Source organism: Coptis chinensis, chromosome 9 (genome assembly GCF_015680905.1).
Source record: "Coptis chinensis isolate HL-2020 chromosome 9, ASM1568090v1, whole genome shotgun sequence".
NCBI lineage: Eukaryota > Viridiplantae > Streptophyta > Magnoliopsida > Ranunculales > Ranunculaceae > Coptis > Coptis chinensis.
The window spans coordinates 4,998,881-5,012,645 of NC_141464.1; the positions used below are offsets into that span (position 1 = coordinate 4,998,881).

The 13,765-nt window shown below is 38.5% G+C and overlaps 2 protein-coding genes across 3 annotated transcripts; both read left to right on the top strand.

Annotated features, from left to right (window-relative positions):
- Positions 1 to 3,237: 3,237 nt before the first annotated feature.
- LOC147474502 (GPI-anchored protein LLG1-like) lies at positions 3,238 to 9,615 on the top strand. The gene is made up of 4 exons (XM_086583348.1): positions 3,238 to 3,294; positions 7,468 to 7,695; positions 7,779 to 7,853; positions 9,101 to 9,615. The coding sequence occupies exons 2-4, from the start codon at positions 7,635 to 7,637 to the stop codon at positions 9,484 to 9,486; spliced, it is 522 nt and encodes a 173-aa protein (XP_086439474.1). The 5' UTR covers positions 3,238 to 3,294; positions 7,468 to 7,634; the 3' UTR covers positions 9,487 to 9,615.
- A 591-nt stretch (positions 9,616 to 10,206) lies between these two features.
- On the top strand, positions 10,207 to 13,526 carry LOC147474503 (uncharacterized). 2 transcript variants are annotated; one of them, XM_086583182.1, is made up of 3 exons: positions 10,207 to 11,727; positions 11,821 to 12,668; positions 12,745 to 13,526. In XM_086583182.1, the coding sequence occupies exons 2-3, from the start codon at positions 11,892 to 11,894 to the stop codon at positions 13,213 to 13,215; spliced, it is 1,248 nt and encodes a 415-aa protein (XP_086439308.1). In that variant the 5' UTR covers positions 10,207 to 11,727; positions 11,821 to 11,891; the 3' UTR covers positions 13,216 to 13,526. The 2 variants fall into 2 exon arrangements, with proteins under 2 accessions (XP_086439308.1, XP_086439309.1); XM_086583183.1 differs by having other exon boundaries at positions 10,207 to 12,668.
- Positions 13,527 to 13,765: the final 239 nt, after the last annotated feature.

Consider the following 13,765-nt stretch of genomic DNA (forward strand, 5'->3'; position numbering starts at 1 on the left):
TATTTTCATGCGAACGGAATAATCAAGCCATTATTCGCGCCCGCCGCGAGGGCGCCCGGGCGGCATTGGAACTCAAACGCCCCGGAAGGTCCCGGACGGCGGCCATTCAGATTAACTCAAACGCCCGGAAGGGCCAATCACATGAGTTGTGGTAGTCGGGTTCTAGGATTTTCGTTATGTAATTTATTCGGGTCATATCGTTAATGACTCATAAACATTCCACTATATCACGCGTCTGGTCAATTACCTTATTGCACTAAGCCATAATATTTAGAAACATCTCAATTATATCTCATAACCAAATTTCATTCTTTCATGTGCCAATATATTATTGCACTACACCACACTCCCGTGGGCAAATATTCACCAATACTATGCTACCTCATAGTAGCATCTCACATATATAATAATGGAGCGTATATAGATTTCTCAAAGATATTGCATTAATATAACTATCCCAGCATATTATATCATGTCACAATGCTTCAACGTATCGCATACATCTTTATTATAACGTATTAGGAATATAATGTCTCCTAACATCTCAATATCGTCACGTGTCAAAATAAACAACATCAATGTCAAATCTTTCTTAGATAATGACAACCAAATATATACTAGCTTCCACAGCATTTTATTACTATATGTGTCCATATAATATACAACATAAAACGTAGCACAATTAGACAGTCAAAAGTCCACAATTAAAGCCCAATATATATATGCTTTACACACTACTCACGTCAAATCTAAATTAGATAATGACCAACCAAGTTATACAATATCGACAATATTTTATATAATCAAATATGTGAAAAACTGGAAAAGTCAACATTCCACAGTCAACGGTCAAAGTCAACGGTCAACAGTCAAAGTCAACGGTCAAAGGTCAAAGGTCAACACATCATGGTCAAGGTCAAACTCAACATGTCATGGTCAAAGTCAAAGTCAACCGTCAAAGTCAACGGTCGATTGTCAAAGTCAAACTGTCATCGTCAAAGTCAACATATCATGGTCAAAGTCAACATGTCCTGGTCAAAGTCAAACTGTCCTGGTCAAAGTCAAACTGTCGTTTCCGTGTTCGACAGGTCCAGGGTCATAGCCATGGTTCATGGCTAAGGTCAAAGGTGCATGGCTCATGGGCTCATGACCAAAGTAATGGTTCGGACCCAACTGGCCAAGCCCAAACCTTAGAACCCGAAAGTCTAAAACCAATTTATTAATTCTACCCAACCCAAATGGGATCTATATTAAATTATATGGACTGGCCCAAGCAATATTAGAAACGGGCCCAAAAACAGTTAAGTGGTTCGGTCCAAAAACTTTAACTGAAACCGGCCCAACAAAACAATCTAAGTTCTGGCCCAAAGGCTTAAAAGAAAAAAATGGACCAAACCAACCAAAACAGAATCCGACCCATACAAACAAATCAAATAAGGCCCAACTAAAACCAAAATAGAATCGGGCCCAACAACAAAACAAGGTCGGCCCAAAAACTGAAACCGACCCAGGCCAAAGCCCAAGCCGATCCACGTTCTTCTTCCTCACCCATTCTCCTCCTCCACCACCACCGGCTAAAACCGCCACCACCACAAAACCGATCGTCCTCCCCTTTTCAACACATCGGTTTAACTAAATTTGAAAAACCCAACACCTTTTAACAAAAGCAAAACCGAAAATCATAAAACCAAAAACTATTCCTAAATCTAGATCTGGAATTTCGGCCACCATTAGAGCTTGTTCCAAGCTCAAATCGACAGCCCCACACAACTCTCAACCACCACTAACCACCAATAACCAAACATAGTTCAAACAATTGTTAAAAACGCATAAAACAAATCCTTCAGTAACACAGTAATGGACGTTCGGCGCCATTAAAGCTTCTCAAGCTCCAACAGCACACTCTACTTCCATCTCGACGTCCTCACACACTCCAACATACCCCCTTCAACCCATCATCCAAACCCACACTCTTTCAAGCCGACGAATCAAAAATCAAACAACAGGTGACGCCCTTAGTGTCGGATGCGAAGTTTCGACAGCCCCAACACCACTCCACCAATGTCAATCTCGACAGCACCTAATCCACTCTACAACCAACTTCAAATACTACACCCCCGACATCCCAGTAACGCATACACACAGAGGAGCTGCCATTGAAGCTCTTTTGAGTTCAACAGTTCAAAAAACGCAACAGTCCAATAACATAACAAACGATACCCTAACATTATCTAGTTTAAATCAATTCGACAATATCGCCGAATAACTACAACCGAACAAACCAAAAATGAATAGAAACAGTTGACAGTAGAATTTTGTCGGTATACCAGAAAAACTATAAATCCGGTGAAATAGCAACAATAGCTACTCACCAGATTAATGTACTCCTACTTAATTCCTCCGAAGTCCGAAATCGTCACAACTCCACCTCTCCAAAAACCGAAACTCTCTCGCCTCCATTTTTATTATTTTATTATTCTCTCAATCCTATTTTCCGTAACAATGTGTTTATATACTTGGGTCCTAAACCCAAGTCCAACATGTGCACTTCGGCCCAAAACCAGCCCACGATCCCGAGTCAATCCGGCCAATTTTGAAAATAAATAATTTAATTAATTAATAAATAGATAAAAACGTATTTTAAAAATATGGGCGTTACAACCATAGTATAATATTCAATATTCATATTCACTAGTGTATAATATTAATAGCCGACAACCAATCTCATATTATAACAACACTATGGCAAAAAACAATATAAAAAACATTAACTTAAGAATAAAAAGCCACAAAACATTAACTTCGATTTTATAAAAGTGACGTACTCTAATCTGGAGCAGATTCCTATGGATTAGTGTTTTATATAGGTTACACAATTTAATTTTGAAGAGAGTGAATTTTTATCAATTAGGGTTTCTCATGAAATTTCCAATTTTTGGGCACTCAAACAAAAGAGGGGGAAAAAATGTGAAAGAAAAAACGCGGGAAAGGACTCATGTGACTCAGCTTGTGTGGCAGGAAAAAAAACTTAAATTTTGGTCACGCAGGAAAAAGAAAAAGCTCAAAATTTGGCCACGTCGGCACATTTTGGCCAGAATATTTGTCAAGGCCGCCACCTAAATTATTTTTTATAGTACATTATAGAAATGTGACTAGAAAATTGTACAGTATCCAAAGTGCAAAAACAGACATAGTATATTGTATACTGTGCCAATTAGTTGCATTTAATTTTTTAGTAGGGTACACATTCACTATATTTAGTAGCTAGTTTAAAGGTCACGGGTTGGATAACCCGTTAAGGCTAAGTCCAATGGTGCTGCAAATCATCAAATTTAACGTAAAATGTGATCCAATGGTACGTTAAAACGTTATACCGCTAACGCTATCTTCATAAATTTCTCTATTTTTGCCGTCAATTTTAACGTTATAGCGTATGCTCGTGCGCCATTGCAAATGGCGTACAATCAAAAAATTATTATTAGTGTTGCACGTGAGCTGCTGGCGGGTAGGAATGAGAATTCATTTAAATAATAAGTTGCACCCACTCACAATGGCGTCTGCAGAAAGTCAAGAAATTCAATTATTAATTCTTACACGCCACTCACAATGGCATGCAATTGATTCTTTTTTTTTTTTTAATAACTTAATTTGTTAAATTACCATTCTATCCTACCCTTTTAAATTTTTTTGATTTATTTGTATCTCTTTGTTATAATTTCAATTTTAAGATTAAATTTATTCCAACAACTTAATTAATTATTTAAATAAAACATTTATTGAAAATAAAAAAAACAAATTAAAAAGAAATACATTAAAAATACATCAAATACATACGAAACATTTAAAATTCTTAATCAAATTAATCAATCGCTTTCTTCGTATTCTTCAAAGTACAAATTTCTTGAAGGAGTCCGTGAATTGCGAAGAGTTTGATCTTTCAAAATTTGTTTCTTTGCGTTTTTGTACCATTCTTTTCCTTGAGGTGTCATAGTCGATGTATTTGTGCTCATGATCTCCTTTTCCCATGCCAATGTCTCACGAATTTTTTTTTTCTGCAAGTTTAATCCTTGAAGGATTAAACGCTTCACTTTCATAGAATTTTTCCCACGGTCGGGTTCTTTTCAATGGCCTCCATCGCCCGTTGAGATTGTCGCGTTAATTCTTTGAGAGAAGTTTCATTTTGACTATCAACTTTTTTTTTTTTTTTTGTTTTGATTTGTCTCTTCCACAATCCGGTCTTTTTGATGAACCAGGTCTTTGCATTTCAGAATCAGGTGTTCCCCCCATGCCATCTTGTTCGTTTAATGGAGCTGGAGACCCGTAATGAAAATTAGTTTGAGAGAAACCAGGTGTAGTTGGAATTGAATGGCGCGCCCATTTTTCGTAGTCTTTCAAAATAAACCACGCATGATCAAATTTGAAGGGTTTATTATCTGAAGACCTGGTGACATACAACTTCTTTGCTTGCTCCATCTGTAAAAGAAAAAAAAAATAGTTTGAGTTTCATCAATTATATTCTAGCTAAATAATTGATATATATATATATATATATATATATATATATATATATATATATATATATCTTACAATGTCCATTTCGTTAGTTCCTGATCTGTTCATATCCTCGGCTTGATTCAAACATCCACGAAATAAAGTAATTGCTTTATTTATAAGTTGCCAACGACTTGTAACACTTCTCATAGTTCGTGCCTCTGTAAAACCCCGTATCATCCTCTGATTCTCAAATTGTTCTTTAATTTTATCCCACAATATGTTGCCTGATTGATTTGTTCCGGTAATTGGATCAATTGAATTATCCAACCATGCTTGGCATAATCTTCGTGGTCTTCATCAATGCTAAATGATGATCCTCCGCTTGACATTGTTACTTGAAAGAGTGAAAGAGAGAGAGAAAAGACAAGATTATTGATAATACAAAAATAAAATATTACCGATGTTTGCGGGAATGTGACTTTTCGAGAGAGGAAAAGACATTCTTTTATAGGGTCAAATTGAATTATTGAATTTTACTTTCTCGTGGTGCATGCGCTATTGATTAGGGTCATTGGGTTGTGGGCAAGATTGTAATGAATTATCTAAGAATACATGGGAATTTGCTAACAATACATTTCCAATAACATACAACATGAAAGCCACGAAACCCTATTTCTCTTTCATTAATATCATCTTGCACCGCATAAGTCAGTATACATCTCTAAATGACTTCGGTTTGATCTTTTGCCACTATAAATCTCATCCTCCGTTAAAAAGGTAAATATTTGATGCCTCATCAAATAACTCATATTTTGAATCAAAAGCTACAATCTTTCCTTCTCCAACCACGCAAACCCCGTAAGCATTGAGAAATCAAGGGGAGTAAAGCCTATCTCGCCACATGGAAAATGAAATGTGTGGGTAGAGTCCCACCATCTCTACAATTGCTTCAACTAACTGTCTATCGGACTTTTCAATATCAATTTGAGCAAAGGCGTCAAAACCAACATTCGAAGCATCAATTGAAATTCTCCAAAGTTCACTTGGCTCAACCATTCCAAAACGGGGCCAAAGTCCCTTTCTTACCGACTTTTTCCTTCGTTCCACCACCTTCACGAAGAGTAAAAAGGATATGTGTGTACTTTCCTCTACAACAACACGTTGATAAGAACTAGGATCAAACTCGGAATAAGAAGTCCCTACACGCATATCTTACGGATTTGGGGCATTTGGTGTCCCCACGACTTTTTTTTGACTTTGTACCCTTACCTCCTCGAATTTGTGTAAAATGCCGACATTGTAACCGCGGTGAGAAATAAATTAACACTAAAATTAAACATAATTTATAATATGAAACTAAATAAATTGGTCTTGCATTACGACAAATAAAATTAAGTGCAAGTTATAATATGACACAAAACTAGATGATATGGCATTACGACAATAAAATTAAGTGTCACATTTTCTTTCTACTGATGGTATGACACAAAACTAGATGATATGGCATTACGACAATAAAATTAAGTGTCACATTTTCTTTCTACTGATGGTATGACACAAAACTAGATGATATGGCATTACGACAATAAAATTAAGTGTCACATTTTCTTTCTACTGATGGTATGACACAAAACTAGACCACACTATAGTATTCACACTATGGTATGACACAAAATATATATACATATAAAAGAGAAAGAGAATTGGTGTCTAGAGATTTTGCAGCATACAATCATATCATGAAATGCACATAATGGAGTGTCATAGTCCCAAAGAGCTACAGTCAGCCATTTAGGCTGATCTTGTTAATTGAGTATCACACAAAAGCATAGTGTTGCCGAGTCAAAGAGATCTTTGTTAGAAAAACAAGTTCAGGCCCGACTTTTAGTTCTCTTAAAGCCGGTTTTACGCTTATACACTTATATGGATAACACGCATAAAACAATCACCCATAATTCTATTATGTCATTTTCAAACTTAACTAGATCAAGGGGTGTTTGAGAAAAGTAGTACAAAAGTAAATGGAGAAAAGCCGAACCCGCCGTGAGCATTGAAGAATAAGGGAGGTGGTTGGAATGGACATGGTGAAATGGGGTATGCTTACGCCGGAGAAGCACAAAGAGGAAGCCACATTTTGTTTTATATATGAGTTTCTACAGGATTTTAAAAACAGATCTAACTCAGAAATCATCTTCCTTCTCCAATCTCCTTCAAAGCTTGTTCTTGTTTCAGCATTTCACATTTTTTCTTTTCTTTTTATTTTGTCAAACGCCTAGAACAACAGAGAATCTACTTTAATTAGATATGGGATAAGTGAAGGAGAAGACATACACAATAGGAGCAACTTCTTAGTTTGATCAGGAGCGATTAGGGACCGCCTGTCCAATCTCAACAACTTCTTCCTGTTGGGTTTCTAAACAAAATTAAGAGTGAAATTAAGAGTGAGCGATTTAGAGGTGAGTGTGAGTGTGAGAGTGATTTTCTAAACAAAAGGTGAGTGTGAGAGCGATTTAGAGTGAGCGATTTTTTTTTTTAGTGAGAGAGAGCGTTTTTTTTTTTTTGAGGGAGGGACTAACTACACGCCACCGGGTGATGGCGCATAAACAAAAACTTGATTTTTTGGTTTTTTTACACGCCACCGGGTGATGGCGTCAAGGTTTTGGGTTTTTTTTTTTTTTTTTTTTTTTTTTTGTGTTATGGTTTTTTTTAAAGGGCAATATAGGAAGATAAATAACTCCACGCCACTGGTGATGGCGTACAAAAAAGTTTGGTTTTTTTTTTTTTTTTATTTCTTGCCCGCCACTGGTGATGGCGTCCAAAAAAACTTGGTTTTTTTTTAATATTTTGTGTTGTACGCCATTCTCACTGGCGGCTGGAAAAATAAACCATTGGATTTGATTTCGCTATCTCACTAACTGTATCTACTGTGTTATTGTGGTTTGGTGTTTTGGCGCACCAAACCATTGGAGTTAGCCTAATAAAATGGTTCGTTCAACCAGCCCGGCACGAACACAACCCACCCCATTGCCCACTCACAACGTATGACAAGATTTGAAAGCTGTCAACTTTAGTCAACACGGAGTTGGGTTTGAAGAACTAGTGTTTATTATGTGAAGGAATAATAATATCAGAAGAAGAAAATGGCGTTGCTGATTCTTTTCTTCTTCCTTTTAACAGTTTCCTCCACTACTTTCATTTCTGGTAATCATTTCTTATCCTTGATTCTATATATTTTCAAGATTTTATTCTAACTTTTTTTCTTCTTCTTCTCATTATTATTGCAGATGAAATCTTTGGAAAGGAAAAAGAATCTCGTGGATCTATTACTACGCATCGTTCTCTTCTTCAAACCAAAGATAGTAAGTTTGTTTCAGTGTCTTGGTTGTATAATTGGAAATAATTGATGGGCCATTTGTTTTACTAGACCTTAACAACATTGGACACCCGTCCAGTCTAGAGATTATAATTATATGAAGGCTATCATTTTGTAGTTATGAGACATTTCCTGAGACCCTATCTTGAAGAGAAGAGAGGGAAAAAAATTTATGATGTTTACTATATTATTTTCATACATATAGATTTGAGAGAAAATGCTGAAACTAATTAAGCTTGTATCCTCTTTCCTCTCTTCTTCTCCATATTTTCATCTTTTTTTCTTCTCAATAACAAGAACATAATTTAACTTGTTCCATCTATTTTTTAGTCTACAAACAGCTGAGTTCTCGACAGTCGGATTCAATTGTTGTAGGAAGTATTGTTTGAGTTTCACTGTTCGGTTTTTGTTTTCTAAGAGCTCAAGTACTCACTAAACTGTTCCGAAGGTTCCACTCTAAAATATGATCCAAACTAAAACCCAGAGAAACTTTCACGTATTTGAGTGTTTGACCCTAGAGAAGTTTCCAGGTTAAGGTGGCTACCATGACGTTGTTGACTTGATGGCCCTAATAATTGATATTCTGGGAGTGGAAAGTTTAGGAACAAGTTCAAACTGATGTAAAAATGGGTGCATTTGTTGTCATTTTCTGGTTCAATCAGAGAATAAACCATGGGTCAAAACTAACAACTGATGTGAATTGCAGCTTACAATTTACTGAACTGGAAAAAGGTAGGTAACTTATTTTCATGTTTATGTACATCCATGTAGTGATAAGAATATTTGGGACGTATATCTTAAGAATCTGTCTAACTTGTTAAAAGTGTTTTTTTTAATATGTTGTATTTTGGCGAACCTTGCATCCTTTAAGAATTAAAATATGTATGACCCGGATAACTCATCTGCGAATGCAATGTGCCAATGTCTGTTGCCAAAAATTAGCACTGCATAGTTAGTTCCTTTAGAATGGTTTATACTATTTTTCTACTGGTAGACCTTATTGGCACCTAGACCCTCCTTCTATAGTAGGTGGGAACTGATCCCAAGACCGTGGGACTCCTTCCCCCAAAGGCTTGACCAGGCGGGCCGCTAAATGCCTTCAACTTCTATGATATTTTCTATTTAAATCTATTAGTTCTAACTTTTCTCAGAAAAGTCCAGTTAATTGCGTTGATTTTGACAGGCAACAACTCTTGAAGAACCGTATTGATGATCATCTGTCTCTACCTGTAGGTTGTCCACAGGATTTCGAGTTCCAGAATTACACTATCATCACAAGCCAGTGTAAAGGACCTCAGTACCCTCCTACACTCTGTTGTGATGCTTTCAAGAGGTTTGCGTGCCCCTACGCTGCTTACATCAATGATCTTGCATCCGAGTGTGCCTATGTCATGTTCAGTTACATAAATCTGTATGGAAAGTACCCTCCAGGCCTGTTTGCCAGTGAGTGCCAGGAAGGGAAGGCTGGACTTGATTGCACTGGTTTTTTGGGTGACGCTACTTCTGATCCTCCCACTACTAGTCAAAGCGAAGGTTGCATACCCCGGAGTCTCTCTCCATTTCTAATTGCAGCAATCTGGTTTATATTATTACCCCAGATTTTCGAAAGGTTTAGTTAACGTCTAAGATTCAGAAAATAGTGTTTCTCCACTAATATTGGTTTTGTGTCCCCGTTGTATCCCTGTGCATGTCTAAGAATATTTCCAATATTCATATTCTTAATTTTAATTTTAATTTTTAATTCTTCATTGTTTTTTTCATTTCCCTTTTTTGCTTAAAATCTATGATGACTATTAGATCCAACATTTCTTACAGTATTTAAAATTGAATGAAACAATATATGTTTATAAAGGTGACCCAAGAGATATCAATTGCCACCTCTATATCTGATTTTCTCTGACAAATCGCCGAAAACTACCTGACCAAACGAGTATGCGACCAATGTATTGTTCATTTCCAAGAGTAATCCCAATTCTGTTGCAATTTGATGGATCTATAGGTTGGGTTGAAACTTGAAAGTCATGGAATAGAGACCTTCAGGCCTGAAACATTTGCACCGCTACTCACGTTGTGTGAGTTGTGATGCACTATGCTATGCACATGTACTAGTCAAAAGTCAAAACTCGAAATGGATATCTAAATTGAATAGTGGGAGGAAGCTTCACAGCATTCTGAGTGCACAAGAGGGGTCACAACTCCACTAAGTAATCACAGTCAATTGAGTATAATGCGAAGAGTGACACACTGACACGACCCTTTTATGTTCCCGCCCATTTTTTTTTTTTTCGATAACCTGATTCATATTAATCTCCAACATACAATTTGGAAGATCTGTCATAGGCAGCTGGTGTATAGTCCACCTATCCAGCTGATGAGCATCCCCATTTTCAGTTCTACTTAACCAGCTAAACGAAACAGACTCAAAATTAATTAATAGTCTTTTTACAGCAAAATATAGGGCAGTGAACTTCCACTTGCAGTCACCCCATTAAAAGTCTTAATGACCTCTGAACAATCTCCTTGTATCACAAAAGCATATTTCCCCAGGTAGCAAGCCAGTAAGACAGCCACTTCAGTCGCTATCATTTATGTCTTCTCTGGTTCAGTAGCCTTTAATCTCCTAACAACAGCTCCCACTAGCTCTCCTACATCATTCTAAACCTGCATCCAGCACTTGCCCATCTAGTGTCCCTGTGGAAGGCAGCATCATATCTAATCAATATGCTATCATTGGGAATGATTGGAAACATATCATTTAAAGTATTTGCTATAGGCAAATTAGCATTAGGGTTAGGGAGATCTTCTCTGAAAGCCATGCAGCAACTTGTTGTTTACATTGGAGCATTTTCTTAGTAGTTTTGCCATGCTGGGCAACTTGTTCTCAAATTTTGCTTCATTTCTCATTTCCCAGATACAGTGAAGCATCACACATCAGAAAACCCAGTGTGACTACTAGGTTCTTCTTTATTGGAGCACCAGAGCATAAATTGGTCCAGCTAAGTTCTGACAGTGTCAGCCCTACCAATTTGTACCCTAACCCCGAGAGGTAAGGCAAACCATACATAACTCGCAGCAGTTTGTGGGCGAGTTATGATTGTGATGTGTGGGAAACCCAAACGTTTTTGTCTTTTTTGGGGTTTTGTGCAGCTGAATGGTTTAGAGAAAGCGGTCTATCATTTCTTCATTCTATCATCTTAACAAAGAAAGAAAAGCAAAGCAAAAAAACTTTTTCTAGTTTTTCTTCTTCAGGTGCATCACTTTCATCTAAAAAATTTGATCTTTTGTTTTGTTTTTGTTTTTGTAATGTCGATTGGTATTAGGGCACGTAGTGGAGGTGAGGCGTCTTCGTCTTCTTCATTAGAGATGATGACTGAGGAGGTGATGAGTAGGTCGGTGTTTGATAACTTTGGGGACTTGAGAAGGGAGTTTGGGATTGACAGCCCCGACCTGATGATATATGACCTGAGTGGTGAGAAGAACGTGGTTGGCTCAGATTATGTGCCTCGAGATGGTGGGGTTGTGATTATATATGGCCAACTGAAGGCTGGGTTGAGGTTGTCGTTCTCACGTCTGACCTTGGACGTTCTGAACTTCTGTAGTAAGCCACCCTTGCAATTTGTGGGAAATAGTTGGAGGGTGTTTCACGTTCTGGATTTGTTGAGACTCAGAGGTTATAATATCTGTTTGTCTGACGTGTTGGAGCATTTCACTGTGAAAATATCTTCTGCTTTGAACTTTGGTTTTCAAGTGATGAAAGGTAAATCATCGGTGATTGTTGGTGTAAGGAGGAGTGGTGGCGTAGGCCTCTGTTAATTGTGGGGAATTATTGTCCTCCTGGATGTGTGGTGGAGAATCGTAGTGTAAGGACTGATGGTAGATCGTTTTATGTTGTAGGTCGTTTGTTTTGGTTATAAGTTGATATGATGACGTTCTGATATTGATTTGTTTTGCAGAGGTCGTAATCCGGGGTCGTACGTCTACGGGAGCGATTGAAGAGTTTACGAGACTGACTTGGGAAGAGAAAATGTCCTTGTTCGGGGAGGTTGCGCACTACTTCAAAAGGCGAGGCGGTGCGAAGATTAACAAGAAGAAAGTTGAGCAGAAGAAGAGGGCCCGAAAGCTTTTTCTTGATATCTCTGATTCTAGCTCAGATCTTGAGATGGAGAGGGAGAGCCAAAGGAGGAAGCCTGTTTCTGGAGTGAGAGCGGTTGGAGGAGCTGCTGATAGCCACTCTGCCTCTAGACGTTCTAAGGGGGGTGGTGGTGACCGAGCTGGTCGTGGTGTAGGTGGAAGTGCTATGGGAAGTGGTGATGCTCCCACTCAGTTTAGGAAGCCTAACTTGAAAAGGCGTTCTGAGGTGGTTAAAACTAAGGGGGTAAAGAGGACCCGAACTGAGTCTGAAGACCGACCTGCTATGGTGGAAGGTCATACTTCTTTAGGTCGGGTTTCTCTGAAGAAGATGAACTTGAAGGATTTGGCTATGGATGTGGGGGTGGCTGAGTCCCGGGGAAAAAAGAAAATTGGTGAGGCTGAGCCAGCAACCCAAAAATGCAAGGGGTCGGGGAGTGCGGCCCCAAATGATAAGGGTGGGGACTCTGATGTCCTAGATAGGGTTGTCACCTACCTCGACCAAGTTAGTAGGTTGAGAAAACTAGTGAAGAACAGGGACTGTGGTTTCAACTCCACACTAGTTGCTGGAGGGCTGCTGGAGAGTATTGCCTTGGATGGGGATAGGCACCAACTGGAGAGTGGAAAAGATTTGGATGCTAACCTGAAAAATATGGATTGCTCCATCTGCTTTGTAAGTGTCCTTCCAACTTGAGCTTTTGTTTTGTGCTTTGATATGTTGCATTTTGACTTGTTTTGTTAGTTGTCAGGTCGTGGCCATGTATAGGAAGCTAAAAGAGATGGCAACTATCTCCGACCTATACAAGAAGGAGTTGGATGTTGCCAAAGGGGCCTATGACAAGCTGCTGGCGATGCAAGAGGTGGAGCGATTTGAGGTGGGGGGACTGAGGGCTCAGGTCGTGGAGTTGGCTGGGAAAGTTGCCTTGCTGCAACCATCACTTGATGCTTCAAGGGTGGAGGTGGCGCATTGGGTTGCGGAGTGCAAAAATGCGCAGGCCATCATTGATCGTGTTCAAAATAAATACAACGAGTTGGTCGACTTGGTAGAGAGTGGTGATGTTTACATTCTGGTTGATGACTTTATGGAGCTAGAACGTAAATACAAAACCCTCAAGAGGTCCGTTGAAAGTGGGGCTACAACAGTAGCTGAAAGTGCTGTTGTAGATGCTAGTAGACGACCTGACGTGCCAACCGACCAGGGTGTTGCTCCAGCTACTTAACCAACTGAAGATGTTGTCATCGAAATGTTGAATGTGAGTGGTGATCCAGCTTGTGGCCTTGCTGGTGAAAAGGGCTGCCCACTGGATCCCCTGAATGTGGAGCATCTTTCCCATGTTGATTGATGTTGATCTTCTGGTATTTATTTGTTGCTTGGATGAAGATTTCTTGAACAATGTTTAAATATTTCTTTTTTTTTTATACTGATACTTGATATTTTTTATGATGGGGGTGCTGAGGTCGTTTTCTCAGGATAACCTGGGGGCCTCTAGCATCTAAACACATTTGCATGAAGTAAAAATTATTTAAATTACTTACTTGTTGAGATTGATGTTTGTATGAATGTGATTGCTTCTATTGCTTTGATATTTAACGTCATGTGTTGTACATTAGTAGAATCGACGACCTGCTGAACTTTGTTAGGTCGTCTGATGGTAATAAGTCGTGATCGTTTGTGTATGACCTGATATATGCGTGTAGTTGGCACCTAGGCTTTCTCATGTCCTTAGGTGTATGTGTTGGTTGAGTCGTTCCTTTTGGGGGAACTCCTTA